Consider the following 18090-nt stretch of genomic DNA (forward strand, 5'->3'; position numbering starts at 1 on the left):
TATATATTAAAAAATGAACATATTTTGCTATTTTATCAGCCTATTTTGATACTGTGTATGGTGTATCTTTAATGTAATGAGGGAAACATCTATTATTTCTCCCTTTTATCTCACCTCAAACTGAATCATTGCAATCAAAATAAACAAAAACTTAACTCGATAGCTTTGCTTTAAAACATTAGGCTATATTGTTCATCCATTTAGTTGTAATAGGCAGAAAACCTTGACCTGCAATATTTTTTTACAAGAAAATTAAGGAATGCATTTAAAAATAGGCAACTAAGATTAGATACCTAGTTTACTTAAGCAGTGCTTTACAATAAAATACCTAATTAAAAATGAATAATACAGAGGTCTAACTTTATTTAACATAGGCCCATAGACCTTTCCCCACTTTCATTATAAAGTGTCTCTAAGTTTTACATCGTTGTCCTGTACTATGAGGCTTCCCCTAATATACCTGGTACTGTAGCTGTATATGCAAAGAAAAGTTCACCATAAAGATGCAAACTCATGTTGGCCCTCCTATTCGCTGTGACGCAGCGCTGAGTCCTGGCTGGAGCGCTGCTTCACGCTTCCCACTGGCATTCAGGCTTTTGCGCTTCATGCTTCCACTGCGCCCTCCCCCGTGACTCTTGTCCGGTTACTGGGGTCCTTCAGGGCTCCCCAGGTGAACACAAGGATCACACCCACAAAGCCGGAGCAAAGGGGATGACTGAAAGAAGCTGTGTGATCCAGAAAATCCGGCGGTTCTGACGGTGCTGTTCCAAGAGGCGCGCAGTCCTCCAAAAACAATATGATGTCTGCTATAGAGACTGGTGCCCCTGTGTACCAACCTGCACAGCTGCTCAACTGGGTCTACATGTCTTTGCAAGACACTCAGAGCAGCACTTTTGATGCTTTCAAAGCCGAGTCGGACACTTCTCCTCAGGACATGAACATCTCCAAGCGCAGCGCAGCTGACCTGAGTGCCAACTATCTCAACAACTTCTTCCATCTGAGGAGTGAGGTACGCTGTCATAACGCGCTCTAAGTAATAGTTAACACATTGCATTGTGGGCAAGTTTACAACTTTCATGCTTTGCAGAAACTTTCATCCACTCATTCATCTTTTTTTTACTTCATGTAAAAAAAACCTTCTCCTAAGATGAATATTATATTTCACTCCAGGGTATTTTTGTTGCCCATACAGTAAACCTCACCTGCATGCCTTCACTGGGTTGCACTGTGGCTAGTGGGTAGTACATGAATATGTGTTTTGTACCCTGGTATAGTGCCTGAGTGTGTTCAGACTGTTCTGGTGTCAGTGTGCAGCTGGAGGGGGAATGGCAGGTTGAGAAAGACCTCTCACAAGGTTTTAAAAATGTTAGAGTTCACCCTGGCCGGCCCCTGCCTGGTCAGAGGAGTATGCTGTGCTCACTCAGTGAAGCTTGGTGCTGCTTCAAATAATACTGAACCATTTAGAAAAATTAAGGAAAATAGAAATAAATCATTTAAAAGTTAGTTTTGGTGCAAGTATCAGCATAAAAATCACAATTTGCTGTACTTAAAAGTTAAAAAAGTCACTTTTTGACCTAAAAAATAAAACGGTTCAGATGCATACTGTGACTGCACACATGCCACAGACATGCAGCGGTTTTATGTCTCATGCAGATCATTATCCATTGCGATGTGCATGTGCATCTGATCACAACTCTCTTTCTGTGATGCCAGTGTCTGCAGGCTGTTCTTCACGCTTGCCCCTGCGGTGCCATAGCACCCGTCTCCTCCAGATGCACAATGATGCTGATTGTGCCCCGCCAATAGAACAAGTTGGAAAAATGCATGACAAAGGCATTTTGTTCTGACGAGGAAATGGACACTATTGGCCTACAGTGTAAATGCAGTAAAGGCAGCACATCTGCAGAACTGAAATAATGTCGGCTACTGTCAGAGACACAAACAGGAGAATCAATCAGGGTGATGGACTGACATGCTGCCTGAAATGTTCTTTCATTGTAGAGTCACAACAATAGCCTACTTTTTCTCTCCGACAGGCCTTGAACAACAATTTCTACAAGAGCTCCTCTCCCTACGGGTCCCTCAACAATATCGTGGACGGCCTGAGCTCTCTGGCGGACCATTTCTCAGACCTCTCCCTGTCCCCTGAGACACGCAAACCCAGCAAAAGGCCGCCGCCGAACTACCTGTGCCATCTTTGCTTCAACAAAGGCCACTACATCAAAGATTGCCCTCAGGTGAGCCAGTCAGTGATGCTGTACATCAGTCAGGTGCAGAAACTGCCGTGCAGTGTGTGGGTCTGTTTAAGCTGTCTATCAAATGCATTAACACGTGTCATGACATGACATGAATATGGTGAGTTATATGATCTGATTCTCAGGTCAAATCCATAAGCTTGCTCTTAGTTGTAAGACTGTTCACCCTTTCTAAAAAGAAATAAATATTAAAACTATAATTCCAAGTCAGAATATTATGGTTGTATTCTTTTTTTTCAGTGTGAAATATGTTCCTCAGCACATATTTGAGTTTGATGTACCACTGCAGGTTGGTAATGAGCAGCAGATGCCAGATTGGATCTCGGAGCCAGCCTTAATGAAAGATGATAGGTTTCTCTGTGGAACTAGGCACGACCTCTACTCCAAACACAAGAGAAATATTACCACTGCTTTATGTGCAGCTGCGGTTTGCCATTGATCATGTTCTGAGGGAAATGCCTGACATTTGTTAGATGTAATGGAAATAATCACATGACTGATGGACAGGATGTGTCCAAGAAGCGAGGAAGCGCAAAGTAGACATTCAAACAGCTGGTAAACTTTTCAAGTTTGTCAATTCATATATAAAGGAGTCGTATAAAGTATAATTGCTTAATGTTGTGAAGAAACAGAACATTCACGAATGTGAAAGCTGCAACTTAATTCAATAGATAGTAATACTGAGTGATCTTTTAGCAGTTTAACTCATAGAGATGTCACAATAACAGATTTTATCTTTAAAAGAAAAAAAAATATATATATATTGTCTCTTTTTTGACAGATGATTTATGCATTTATGGTTGAGATAGAGACTGTAACCATAACTGTACAAATGCGTACAAAAAGAACAATTACAAACAATGGATATTGAAAAGATGAAATGAAACAAAAAATCCACAAGATTTAAGGATACACCAATACTAGTATATTGCAACATTTTAGTAAACACACTTATTTGCTTTCTTGAAGTGAATAAAATGATAAGATTGTGCCACTTTCACATCTGTACATCTGTTGCCAGACCCAGCAGCATGTTAGCTTAGCTTAGCATAAAGACTAGAAACAGTTTCCAGTCTTTATGCTAAGCTAAGCTAAACTAAGCTACGCAGTTGCTCACACCATGTCCCTTTCTTATTAAGTGAGTTTACCAAATAAACAAGGCTTATTTAGTTAGTTTGACTTTTTTACATTTTTTTAAGATTCATAAATCAAATTAAAAAATCATCATTAAAATCATTGCTAAAGCTCTGTCTTAATCTGGGAAACTAGTTGAATTTACTTTATAGAGCCAGATCAACTGAAAATGAGTCAGACTGACTGTAATAATCCTGGTTTATAAAGGGCCCCTGCATAGCTAGCCTACTATACAGGTGTGAGTGATATCTTCTCACCGAACTCTCTGCAAGCAGTTGAATAAGTATATCTCCCAACAAAAAAAAATTAAAATAAAAAACAAGGAATATAAATCTAGAAAGCTCACATCTGTCCTGGACACATTTTGATCAGTCTCTCCTCTGGCCTCGTCTCTCAGATCTTGTCACCTTCATTACTGCCAACACAGAGGAGATTGGTGCAGTTGAGCAGTGAACACAGTCAGTCAGTGAAGGAATTTGAGGAATGTGGAGAAAATGATTTGCAGTAGGCTTATAGCTCTTAACATTTTCACATCTGTGCACACCTGGGTGAAAGTGGCAAAGAGTGTGTTGGAAAGAAGCTCTCGACCACTTTCAAACTGTACAACCGGCAAAATTATTTATGACTATATATCAGTCTATAGGGGCTGCTTTGATGTATAAAACTGTGGACATCTTTGAAACATCGGTTTTTGCAGCATGTTTCATTCAAATGAAAAAAAAAGATAGGCACAAATCAAATCATTGCATAATCACTTGTTTAAAGCCGTTTTTTATGGAGTGGTAAAATCCCCCCATCTTATTAGCAGCAGGGACCTTCTTTGGACTGTTTGTTGCCGTCTTCCATAGCTGACTGGTTTGCACTGGAGCTGCAGTGGACAGGAATCAAAGAATGTCACGGCTCAGTAAGATGAGAGAAGAAGCACACAGGAAGTGGGTGTGCAGGGCCTTTAACAGCCTCTCTCTGGGTGGAATGGGGCCCACGTCAACTCTCAGAGTCTGCTTCTTTGATAAAGAAACACATGGTACCCCAGTGAAAGCCTAAGGTGATGAAAAATAATGAAAAGTGCCAGTTAAGGTGGAGCCTGTGCGTTTGAGTTGCAGCCTTACTGAAAGGCATTAGATATGCTATCCACGCTGTGCTCGGCATGTAAGTGGGAAACATCCTGTTGACAGCAGAGTGGAGAGTTGGGTTACTCGCTTCACCAGAGGGTTAAGACGTCAAAGGATTACTCTGAGATATTTACGATTCTTCTTTGATGCCACGCCCCTTAAAATGTGCAAAATCTGGAAACCATTTCTGCTTGCCGGCACTCTGCGGCTCTCGCTCTCTGCTTAAGAAAGATGATGTCAGATTTTATCATGTGTTGCTAATATTTCAGACCCATAGCAATGATTACGGAGCCGTTGTCATGACAAAAGGCCTCTTCAGTTCCTCTGAAGCTGTAACTAATGAACAAACTGCTTTTTGTTCTTGCTGGCTGGCATCTGAGGCATTTTTCGCTCTAGATAACTGAAATACATACTGTTGGTACACTTTTGATGTCTTACTATGTGTTGGGTTGCATAAAAATCTCTTTATTTCTAACTTGCCCTTAAAACACTGCCTTTATCTGAAAATCATCTGTCCTCTGTACCGTTTTGTTCAACCTTTCACCTACAAATAAGAGTTTCTATACAACAAAACTGCCTTCTCAATCAACATCAACATATTTTCTTCTGGATTACAATTTGAATGTAATTGATTTTGTTTGACCCATCTAATACTCATGAATGGGTTCGTATGATTTCTTACGCAGTCTTCAAAATAACATGTTACAAAATGATGGTCCCTGTTTTAAACAGGTGATGATCGCTGTTTCAAACACATTGGTAAAACCGGTCCCTTTCAGACTGCCGTTTCAGGCCACGATATTTATGCCTCTGTGGTGTTTTGTCTTCAACTTGAGCGTGCCAAAAGGCGTAATGGGGAGACGAAGCGATTCTGGCCCTGTACCGTCTTCGGAAGTAGTAACAGAGGCGTTAAATTGGAGAGAACCGAACGGAAAATACATGATGTACTTGACATATTTGTGGGACCAACAATAATAAGACAGGAAGTGGACCGTATCATCAGAAACACGCCTTACACTTGAGACCGACAGTAATCTAATCATGTTCAGCAAAATGCAGAACAACTTTGCTTGAGTTTGTAGAATCTCTACAGCAGAAACGGCATGACGTGCAGTCATCCCAACATTGATGTTTTGAATGCACTTGCTAGTGCTTATTGTACACATACTGCCGCTGCTTTGTCACACGCCACGAAATGTCCCTCCCACTTCATTCCGCAATGTCAGACTGCAATGTGAATGGACGCCAATATTACGCCGTTGTGGAATCAGTATGAATGTCCTGCAGCGAAATGCCGGCAGAGCTCATTTCGGCACTTTAGAGGGAAGTTTAGGCAACAAAGCCACTTGCTTAAGGTTAGGGAAAAAGAAAAGATTTGATACAGATAACTACTACAAAAATAACTACTTATGTAAATGTTGGTGACGTGGAACACAAAGAAGTTTTCAACAGGATACAAGAACTGGTCTCCTGGATTAAAGACCTGGGTTTATTCCATTCACATTCCCCCCAACTCCCCCTTAATGCATATGCAGCCTGTATGCATATTCGGAAGCAATTTCGTAGTACACCTTAAAAAATTCAGTGCATTACTTTCCATAAGAAATAACCGTTCACAAGAAGAGCCTGGACCCATCTCTCCAGTTTGACCATGTGGAGTTGCAGGCTTTTAAAACAAACATATTTGTGCAACAGAAAAAAAGAAATGCAGAGGAGAAAATACATTTCTTGTCTTGTGTGTGAACCTAAATTTTAGCACACAAGGCTGTTTTGGTTGCAAAACTGTTTCCATATTCAACCAAGTGACCAAATGTGCAGGTTTAACACCTTTCACCCCGAACCCAGGGTCACAACATTTTAATGACCCCTTGTCAATTAAGTATCTGAACCCGGTTACTGTAAAGAGAATACACTAGTGACAGTGTGCTGGCAGTACACGGCTGTATGGTGGGAAGAGCCTGGGCTAAATAAGGAGAGCATTGTTTCTCCAGAGGGGCTGTGGAACCAAAGGTCAGGAAGTCAGGCTGTATTGTTCGCTCAGCTCTGCTTGGCTGCAGTCATCTCCGTCTCTCTCTGTCTCTGTCTATGCAGAGACGCTGCTGTCGGACACTCGTTTAAAGGGCCAGTGAGCAGCTGCCCAGAGAGATGTCTACATCCACAATGTGTTTTTGGAAAAATTGGGTAGCACAGGAAGTGGGCGTATGTCTTTACAGTTACAGTTTAATCAGGTTTGACATGGAGGAAAAGTCTGTTTTCATCATTATTTTGGAAAGAGGAACTTTTGTTAGTTGCAAGGAAGGACCTTCTTGATTTATATTTGGTCTTTGAAGGCTATATTTTAGTGTGAAGTTGCTCAAGTTCTAACCAGAATTTCATCATCATTTCCTTACAGTAACTATTTTGTTGCTTGTCATTTGCAAGTTCATTTTTGGTAACTTGTCATTTTTACACTTCTTTTTTTGTATATATTATAGAGACAAGCTATAAAGTGTCAATTTATGAGCTTTGGAAGGAGGTCTTTGTGCTGAGCTAAGCTAGATGGCTTCTGGAAGTATTTTCATATTCAGCACAGAGATATAAGAGATATGATAACTGAATTTAAAATTTTATCTCACTCTTGGCAAGAAGGCAAATAAACGTATCTTCTTAAATGTCTGTTGTTATAAAATATCCCACAGCATTCAGTATTTTCCACAGATTTATCAGTCTGTTAGATATGAAGCTACTGCCAGCAGATGATTAGCTTAGCTTAGTTTAGTTTAGCTTAGCTTAGCACAAAGACTGGAAGGCAGCTAGCCTGGCTCTGTTGTTGTTTCTTGTTTGTTTAATCCATACTTAAAGTTGAGGATAGTTTTTTTTGCTGATATCTTGGTTCAAATACTGTGATATTGGTGCTGTGCTTCTGGAATGGGCACTGAACTTCAGGTGGAGCAATACAGTTACATCACCGAATGTGTAACTGGTAAATCTCAAGCAACACTTGTGATTAGCACTGCTTTGGTCCTTTTGTTTTCACTGCTGATAAACGTCTTATCTGTCCTCAGTTTGCTGTCTGTTGCCTTTGGCCGGATCATCTGCTGAGGAGGATGAGCAAGATAGAGGAAACCTGGTATGTGGGGAAGATAAACAGTGGCTGTCATTTACTCACAGCTAATGAAGAGTGCTGTAGAGCTCAGTGTTCGTTTGGTTGCATGAAGACAAATCACTTTTGTTATCCTGGAGGATTTGGTCATTGTGGATTACAAAGGGGAAGGAACAGGAAATGAGGGTGAAAGTTATGTTTCCCTCTCTGTGGCTCTAAATATACCTGTATGAACGGTTGGCAGGATATCTTACAAAAACAAAAGCCAATCACTTTTGATCAGCCCTGCTGTTGAGGTTACTCAGGTTGTTGGTAGGGTTGCTAACCGTCCCTTGAAAAACGGAATCATCCCATATTTAGAAACAAAAGCACCCGTCCCGTATTGAGGTGAAAAGGGACGCACTTTGTCCCGTATTATTGTGACAATCAAAAAATAGTCAGTAAATGCCAATGAAAAATGAACAACAGGGCGTTTTATATGTAAACTTAGGGTAAACTTGTTCCCAGGCCCGTCCTGCTCTGTGACCAATGAGCTGACAGCATATTCACACACGAGTATGACGATACAGAATACACTCATCCCATTGGTCGAGGAGAAGATAGCAGAAGACAACAAAGCAGCATGCGTAGGTGACACTGACACAGACGCCGACACTGCTTTACAGGGCGATACACCTTCGAGCAGCAATGCCACTAGTACTCCTCCGAGAAAAAAACAGAAAAGGATGCAAAAGTACCGAGGAATGAAAAAAAAGGAAACACCTGGGTGGGAAAAAAGTGCATGATAACATCTATAAAGTGCACTGCACGGTGTGCCGGCGCTCTTTTTCCGCAGCCCATGGTGGACTGACTGATCTGAAACAACATGCTTCCAGTACTGCGGTCACGCTATCTGCACTTTAAATTTTAGTGCGCAATTACATTGCACTTTACGGTAGCCTGTTTGTCAGCTGCATGACTCCAAAATAGCCATTCAATTGTATTCATGCTGCTCCAATAAAATAAGTACATCAACATGGTCCCCATGTGTTCATGACATGAATTTCATGCCTTTTTACTGAACCGGCCGGCCCTGCCAATGAGGTGTTCCTTATTTATTTTTCATGGAGTTGGCAATCCTATTTGTAAGGGACAGACACATTTCTAAAGCGTTATATTCTTCTTTTTTTACACCTATTGCCAGCAAGTAGTCTACATTTGGTTCAGAAGGGGGTGATATTGTACAGTACAGACAGTATAAATGAAGTGGAGGAAGCCATAGTGACGTCACAACATTGGTTTGTGGGCTACAGTTTTGAAACATGAAGTTTGGCATTTTGGCTGCTGCCATCTTATTTTATTTTTTTTGGACCATATTTAGACTAGAGGGTAGAGCCAGGGAGGAGTGCTAGGCTAAAGTTTCCAGCTAACACTAGCGCTAGCCAGCTAGCTAGGTTAGCAAGGTGAATCCGTAATACGCCCTGAAGCACACTCTGCTTTATCGTCTATTTTACTCTGAATGGGACCATAATTAACCAAATGAACTTCATGTTGTATTGAAGAATGATTTAAACTAGCAATTGAGACCATAAAGTCAATAGGAACATTTTTACTGAGGTAGTTAATCAAGTAAGGAAAAAAAGCAATTTTCTATGCAACTAGACTTATTTTTTTTGCAACCAGTGGAGTCGCCCCCTGCTGGCCATAAGAAAGAATGCAGGGTTAAGGCACTTCCGCATTGGCTTCACATTTCAGGCCTGGATGTTGACGCTCATTTGTATGCTCTCGTGTTCTGCACAAAAAATCCTGACAATGAAATTAAACTCATTGTTCTTTGACAGAACAACCTGTAGTTAGTGTTTTTTACCGTCTTAAATCTTGCTCAGCTGCGTTTTGAAATGAAGTTGGGAAAATGTGCTGTTGCATTTCTTGTTTGTCTGCCAACCCACCTGCCCCTGTCACTCACCCTTTGTGAAACATAACGCCGGTTTACAGCTGTGTATGTCGTCAATTTACCCATAGCCAGGCCTGGAGCTCAGTCAGCCTCTGGATGGAGCAGAGCGTGCATCGGTCGATAATCCTCCGTCTGTGAAAGCAGCCATGTGGATGACATAGATGCTGAGAAGAATAAGATCACTGATTGTGTGTGTGAGGAAATCATTCTGCTAGTTTATAGACTCTGCATGCTCTGAACAATGGGATTGATGCAAGATTGAAAATCTGGAGAGTCTTGTACGGCAATAGAAAACCAATCATTTGCTGTTCCAGCTGTTTTTTATCTATTCATATTTATTTTGGAGAGGGGGAAGATTAATCCATTCAATGTTTCACATTTGCAAGATTTGCAGAAAAGCTGTGTGGAAAGATTAAAGCTTCAAATACAGTAACTGTGACTTAACTGTCACCATAATCTAATGTGTCAAAGTAGTACTTCAGATAAAGATGCAGGGTTGAATATGACACATATTACACTTGCTATTTGCTTCATGGCAACTCTGATATATAATGAGACATATAATCCAATGGATTATCCACATTTACCAATGTTATCTGATTCATATCTGCATGAAATATGAAGTATATCATCAAGATATTTGTTTCAAAGAAAAAGTAACAGTAGAACCCAATATGATCTCACAAATAGCACGCTTCTTTGTGCCATGCTACACATCAAGCTTTTCATGTGTCATTTAACTTCTTGGCATTCCGTTGTACCGTTCTTTAGACTTTGGGCTCATTGGCTCACTGGCGAGCTCACAGGGCTAAAGCAGGTTTAGTTTAATGGTTACAGAGACAATGTTTATATCAAATGATTTCCAATCCATTGGTACCAAGCATGTCAGAATATCTCGTCTGGAAGTTGGTGAAATAATGCTGAAAAAAAGTTGGGTTTAGATCCCCAGCTTTTAGATGATGTACACCCCTTCTATGAATGTGCCGGTAATTGTTTACCTGCTGTCTCCACCTTAAAATCCAATGCCCACAACCCCCAGTTCTCAATAAAACGGGACAGAATGATAAGGGGTTAATGCCCCGCTCTATGGTCTTTAAAACATTGTGAAAGACTTGCACAATTGCAGTTTGAATATGTAACCGTGAAACAGAACTACTTGGTTATGTTTGGGAGACAAAAATATTTTGTTTAGGATAAGGAAAAGACACTGTTACATTGTTTTGTTATGTGAAATCACATAATGTAACCCTAAAATGTAGACTTAAATCTAGTCACTCTTTACTCCATTGCTCTGAGCTTCTAATATTCTCTAATATGTTTGCAGTGTGAAATGAGACACAAAAAGCAAAACATGTGTTGTGAAAACACATGGCATGACTTAAGAAATCTACATGTTATTCATTGGTGATTCCTGGCTGTACTTTCTGTCCCATCATGACAAATACAGCCCTCTGAGTCTCTTAACAAATATCCACACCATAGTCTACTTTGGCCACTTAAAGTCTAATTCCAATTATATTAGGATGCTGGACAACAATTATTATTCAAGGTGACGTCTTTAATAGTTGTTATGTCTGACCAGAACTCCAAATCCAAAGATATTTATTTTACAGTGATATAAAACACAGAAAAAGCAGTAAAACCTCACTTGTAAAAGCAATTCTGCCTCATAAATATGCAGCAATTAATTGATTATTGTTACCAATTACTCAACTAATCTTCCCACCTCTCTTTGGATGGAGTAATAATTGTCTACCATGAAAGCAATCTAGCTATTTTAATAGTCACTCTTTAAGGAAAATGAAAGTCATCAGTTTGTTGCTTTAAACACTCCTGGAGATAATTAATTTTACAAGATAATGAAAAGTATCACTTAAGTCGACACAGGAGTCTTTAAAACGTAGGAGACCTATTGCTGTGGATTTCAGTCCAGGCAGTAATGTGTTGTTTTGCTTTGGTAACAGCTGGGCTTCTCCCTGATGCTGCGGGGGTCTGATACAAATTAAACCCAGCGAGAGAGAGAGAGAGCACTGCGGGTTTGTTAGTGTGGAGTAATTGACCACATGGTATCCAATAGGCTTGGTGTTGCTGTGTTCTCCAGGATGAATGTCTCATGGGGCTATGGAAGTGGGGGAGAGAGTGAATGAGGGAGAGAGAAAGGAGGAGGAGGAGGGGTGAGGATTTGGAGTAGTCCATTGTTTATCCTGATGGTTTCCAGATGATGGCAGAGGGAGGCAGCCAACCTCCCGGGCCTCTCTCACCAGGCTGCAAGGATCTGGGCCAAGCTTATCTGCTGCAGCCTTAAAATCTGGCTTTACATCGCTCTGCGCTCTCTGGGGCTGATTTAAGTTACACAACTGGAGTTATGGCTTTTGGATGGGATGACTTGTAATGCACATAATAAATGAATGTAACATCTATTTATCTTTAAAGTTTCTCACACATGGTTTCAGGCTGCGAAGATCTTCCATCAAATGTGAAGGATCTATTGTGGGATGAAATGTGTTTGTGCTTATTTGAATTTTGTGGAAAGAAAGGAGGGCCAAAAATAGAAAATGTTCGTCAAAAAACAACTGTTTGTCAAGAAACATCACGCCTTCAAGTGTTTAGTCAAGTTAGCGACATGGCTTTAAGGATGGCAATGTTTGACTATGTCTCCTGAAAATTAAGTTCCCATACGACAAAACTGCATCAATTGCATTTTGAGGCTAAACTTATTTTCTCCAGAATTACATTGGTTTTTGCCGTATCACAAATATATTACTAATTGATGCTCTTAGGATCATGTAGGGAGGAGGTGGGTGTTTGGGTAAAAACAAAAAACGGGACTTTCACTTAAGAGATCACTGTCCGTGTCCCATGGGAAACCAACTTCGACTTATTTTACTAATATAAGTTACGTAACTCAAACTGTGATCTTTTCCTAAACCTTAGCAAGTAAATTTTTTTTTCATTCACAATGCAATGTTGGTCGCTCAGTTGGTCCAGATTGAAACACTTCAATAACTATTTGGATGGATTCACACGAAATTTGGGGATGATGATCGTAGACTTTCAAAGCATACGCTTTGATCACTTTGGTGAGGTTTCCATTTGTGGTTTAGAGCGAAAAATCTCAACAACTATTTGTAAAACAGCAAAATAATGGCAGTCGTTGTCCTGAGATGGTGAAGACTTTGTAGATCTTCTGACTTTGCGTGTAGTTTTCAGTGTGGATTAGAGAGAAATGTCGTTAAACTATTGGATAAAATTTCATACAGACATTCATGCTACAATGGTTAAGAAACCCATTCTATGTTGTTGGGAGCTGCAGCATGGTGGTCGACTCTCGAGTCTTGCTTGAATGCTTTTTCCATTTTTAACCATAAGATTGTTGCACCTTTTTAAGTGAAAAAGTCTTGTGATTATAGGATGATAAATTATGTCACTGGTTTACAGAATACACCGAATTGCATTTAAGTAACAAATATTGTATAATTTGGGTGGAAAAAATGACCATTTTCTTTGATTTCTATGTAATTTGGCTATATGGTGATGTAGGTGTTGGAAAAATATGCTAATTAATGGTCATAGAGTTAAAATAATATTTATTCATTAAATATTAACCATGGAAATGCAACTTAAAGGCAGACCTTAAAAAAAATCTTCTTATGGTGTGTTAAATAAACTGGTTGTGTCGTGAGCGCAGAAAGCTTGATGATGGATTTGTGGATTTTTCTGCATTAACTCAAACATTCCTGCTTTCCATAAGAGCATCCAGTCGCTGTCGGGTCATAAGTGTGATTTTCATTTGTCGGTTGTCAGTGTCACATCTTTGATGAGACCGATGGAAACTCCGGACTGTGCCATGCCCTTTGCTGCCCTGTGGGCTCCAGTCTTTAGGTAGAGTTTGTTTTGCTTGTTCTGCAGAATGAAAGCTGTTTCCTCCCTCAGGAAGATGATGCTCTGTCTGCCCTCCCTGTAGGCGCTTGGGAAACAGGGTTGCCATCAAAAGTGACCTCCCACAGTGCCACGCGGTGGCTAAATGATGCAAACACAGGCCTCGAAATGCTTCACAGTGGCCTTCACTGTCAGGGGCTTGTCTGCGGGAACCTTAAACATATTTTGTTAAACACATGTAGTCCTGGAAATGAATAAAATGATCTGTAAGAAGTTTTGAACCTGAAATATGTTCCTGCTGTGGAACCAAAACAAGATTTGACGTGTAGCTCCTCTGGTGGTGCAGTTCAGTCTTAATTTTGACTTGCCCTACTTTTCAGCAGAGGTGCTTTTAATTTAAACCAGTCTTGTCGAGATGATTTCGTTGTGATGGGTTTAGGATTCTGTCATATTATACAAGTGCAGAGTTCATCTGGGTTTTATTTCCTCCCTGCTAAGATCTTTGTGTCCTGATTGGTGAGTCGGAGCCAGCTGGGAGGGATGACTGAGAGGCTAAGGTATTTGTCCTATAGCAGAGAGGCCTCTCCCATTGGTCCCCCCACAGGCCAGGGCCTCCTTTATGGTCCTTTGGGAACACAGCTGGAGGGAGGGAGTTCATTTCCAAAGTGAAAACTGAGACTCCTTCTTTTCTGTCCAACAAATAAATTATACTTAAACATTACAATACATCTCAACTTCCTTGATATAAACCATTTGAATTTTTCCCTCTACAGTACAAGGAGTCCTGTACATTTCCACACTGTCCTATAGTTTAGATAAGATAAGAAAGGTGCCTTTGAAATGTAAAGCTCACTCTTTCAGGACTCCATTAATCAAGCATCAAAGCAAATGAGCTCCCTAACTTGTAGTGACAGAAACCATAAATAATCATCTCATTCCTGACACAAAACTACTCCATAAACTCAACTCTCTTGGCCACCAACAGGGCTGCTATCACTTCCCGTTCTAATCACGCAGGGCTTTGAATTGGCCGCTGTCCAAAGAAACCAAATAGGTCAGACGATCCCCACCAGTTAAAGGTGGTGAGAGGCAAAAGCCAAAATGTTTGCAAAGCTGTTGAGGTTTACACATTGAGAAATGTCTTATTTTAAGCATTTAAGTAATGTAGTAAGCTTCAAGTGGGTTACACATAAACACTGTATAAAAGAAATGGATGTGGCCACCATGATTTGTACGCTACTGTTTTAAAGCCACTAGTTTGACATTTTGGCTGTTGCCATCTTGGTTGTTGATTAGCTAGCAAGTTTGGTTAGCAAGGTGTAAAAATGAACAACCAACAGACTCCTTACAGTGTCTGAACGACCAAAAAAAAAGACATTTTTAAACAACCAAAATCTTCTATTTTTCTCTAAATGGGACCGTAATTCACAAAATGAGTATGCTGTATTGAAAAAGGCTTGAAACTAAAAGTAAGGTAATTTTCTCATAGACTTCTCTTCAATCTGACTTCTTTTTGCAACCAGTGAAGTCGCCTCCTGCTGGCCATGAGAAAGAATGCAAGTTTAAGGCACTGGCTTCATTTTTTTTTAAAGGTGCTAGGTTGCTACACAAGGTCAGCATTGTAAGAATTGTTGTCTGTTCTGTTTCTGTTCAGGCTCGACCCAAAGGTGAAGGCCTGACCCCGTATCAGGGAAAGAAGAGGTGTTTTGGTGAATATAAATGCCCTAAATGCAAGAGGAAGTGGATGAGCGGGAACTCCTGGGCCAACATGGGACAAGAATGTATCAAGTGCCACATCAATGTTTACCCTCATAAGCAGGTAACAGCACATCCAATAGACAGGAAGAACAACAAGGAGAAAAAGTCTTGTTCATACTATATACTCAAAAGGTTTTGAATGTTCCCTGCTCACAGGAGAACACTACTTCATTGCACACAACAGCAGAAAACCTATTTCTGCTATGTGACTGTGTGTTGTTATAGTATATTTCCTTGTAATTTGACCCTTGAGGCCAAGAGCTGCTTTATGTTTTCTTGATGGCCCAAACTAACCAGTTTAACTGTGGAAATCAAATTCTGTGTAACTGTAGAAAAGGCATACTGTCATGTTTGAGTCAATCACTACCTTATTATTATTATTATAATTATTATGTACTTATTGGTATGTTACCAAACTGGTGGACTGACATATTCAGACAACAGGTTTATCATAAACAATCTGTTAGATTTTAAACACATGTGACGTGATTAGTTTTGGTGCAAATAATGAAGCAATGTGTCAATTTTTAAAGGACTTTATGATGCATGAGGTTTGTACACTATACACTCTTATCAAAAATGAAATTATTAACCAAATGATAATCAAAATAGTATTAAAATTTGAATTTAGTCCAAACGTACCCAACGATATAATTTTAGCATTTAATTAGAAATTTAATGTTAAATAACATTTTCTCTCAATTTTAGCTCCCTACATGATGTTTGAAACATTGTTTAAAAATATTTCCACACTTTCAGGAATATAATTAGAGTGGAAAAATACAAAATATTACTATATTTATATTTTATGCATTTCATTAATTAATTTATTTAGCCAGAAATAGACACATTTTGAAGTGGAAAAAAAACAAAAAAACAAGAAGCCTTAAATAAAACATGTAAAATGAGTGCATACTTATAGAGTGTAAACTCCTCCACATGTCACCACAAACCATAAATTCCCAGAAACAACAGCAGCTCTGTGTGTGATGAGTAATTCACTGTGTCTTTATTTCAGCGGCCTCTGGAGAAACCAGACGGATTAGACGTATCGGACCAGAGCAAGGAGCATCCGCAACACCTGTGTGAAAAATGCAAAGTCCTCGGCTACTACTGCCGCCGCGTGCAATAACACACTCGCCTTACATACTCCTCCAAATGTTTTATAAAGAAAGGAGTTATATTTTAATTACTAAAAAATACATAATTAAATTTATTTTTACTGTAATGCATCTAATGGTTTATTCTCTTTGACACTGTGACTCTCGGTATAAGAGGCTCATTTTTCTACAGTATCTCTCAGCGGAGATGAGTACTTTGCATTTGCTGGGTTCTTGTAACTTACTCAGTTATCATTATGTGAATATTCATTTGAAGACTTAACTATGAATCTTACCAACTGTGAATTAAGAAACTTTAGCTCTGTGTCTGTCTTCACACACGTGTCCAACATGTTGGAACAAAATTGAAGTTTCCAGATGAAGATTCTCTTTTACATGTTTGTATATTCCAGAAATAACTTAAATGAAATGATGTTTTTTTTCTGTATAAAATATGCAACAAGTCTTTACTAAGAATAAGCAGTATTAGAGTGTATCTGCATTATTATTATCTGTATTATCAGTACTGGAGGGTACATAATTTTTGGATATATTTTTAAGCCATTACTGTTTTGTTGATTATTATACTTTATGAAGGAATATATTAGCCAACTAACATGTATTCTTTAAAAGCATGTGCCTGTTATTAATTTCATTCCAAATTTTGAAGCAATGCAATGTGGTAGAAACATTTTGTTTCCTTAAAAATAGTATAAATTACAGCACGGTTATATTTTGGCACCCAGTGCTTAGAAAGACTCACCAAAGTGCTTTTTTTAAAATGGGTCAGAGGTCGAAGTATCTCATATGTAACATGAGACAACAAAGGAGTTAAAATGTGAACGTACCAAAGATCATGAAGGATTAAGAGGGAGCTTGCATGTGCATGTTGATTTAGAGGCGTTTTGTATTTCAATGAAATTGTGATAAACGAATAATGGAACAGAAATACACACGACTGTTAACTGTTTAAAGGGATAGTTCCGATTTTTTGAAGTGGGGATGTATTAAGTACTTATCCATAGTCAGTGTATTAGTTACAGTAGATGGTGGTCAGCAAACAACCAGTTTAAAGAAGCAAGCAGGAGTACAGACACGAAAACTAAGTAATGCATTGCTGTGGATGGGGACAGCAGCAAAATGCAAAAAATATATATAAATCAATATCAGTTTAAGTGTATGCTATATTCACTGCTTTTCTTGCTGCGGTTTTATGCTCTCTTCAAAGCCACCAGACTCCTTTGACAAAATCAGCAATTTTACCTTGGGGCACATAAGAGTTGCCGATCTACAGCTACTTCTATCAGTTTGTTTGTATTATTGTGTGACTTTGAGATTTTAAATGGTTACTTTGGATTTAACAAAATCACACAAAAACCCAATAACACTAACTAATTGAGGCAGCAAAAGATCTGCAACTCCTGTGGCCTATGAGTTAAAATGACCTGTTTTGTCAATGGAGTCTGGTGGCTTTGAAACGAGCATAAAACAGCTTCAGTTCCCTGTCAGAAAGGGTTGTCTGTGTACACTTATATTTGATATTAATCTACTGTAGATAAGACACTGTTTGATAAGAACCCTATACACCCCTTCAGAAAAAATGTGAACTATCCCTTTAAGAAGTATGGAACCATTTAGTGTGCCTTAGTTTGAGTGACCCATGAAATTGATCCCTTGCTGATGTTTTTGTATTAAAATATATGTAAACGTGTTGATGGTTTCTATAGTATTTTTAAAAACAGTTTGTTGTCTCAAGTAACAATATAAGCACATAAGACCATTGCTTTTAATTCATCCATGTGTCTGTGTGGGCTCTGGGGGGGATGTGATGGGAAAG

General features: G+C 39.3%; 1 protein-coding gene across 1 annotated transcript; it reads left to right on the forward strand.

Annotated features, from left to right (window-relative positions):
• Window positions 1-599: 599 nt before the first annotated feature.
• On the forward strand, window positions 600-17471 carry LOC131959504 (zinc finger CCHC domain-containing protein 24-like). Its single transcript, XM_059324711.1, has 4 exons — window positions 600-1009; window positions 2037-2237; window positions 15050-15214; window positions 16172-17471. Exons 1-4 carry the CDS (start codon window positions 797-799, stop codon window positions 16283-16285), a joined length of 693 nt encoding a protein of 230 aa, XP_059180694.1. The 5' UTR covers window positions 600-796; the 3' UTR covers window positions 16286-17471.
• Window positions 17472-18090: the final 619 nt, after the last annotated feature.

Source organism: Centropristis striata, chromosome 21 (assembly GCF_030273125.1).
Source record: "Centropristis striata isolate RG_2023a ecotype Rhode Island chromosome 21, C.striata_1.0, whole genome shotgun sequence".
NCBI classification, from domain to species: domain Eukaryota; kingdom Metazoa; phylum Chordata; class Actinopteri; order Perciformes; family Serranidae; genus Centropristis; species Centropristis striata.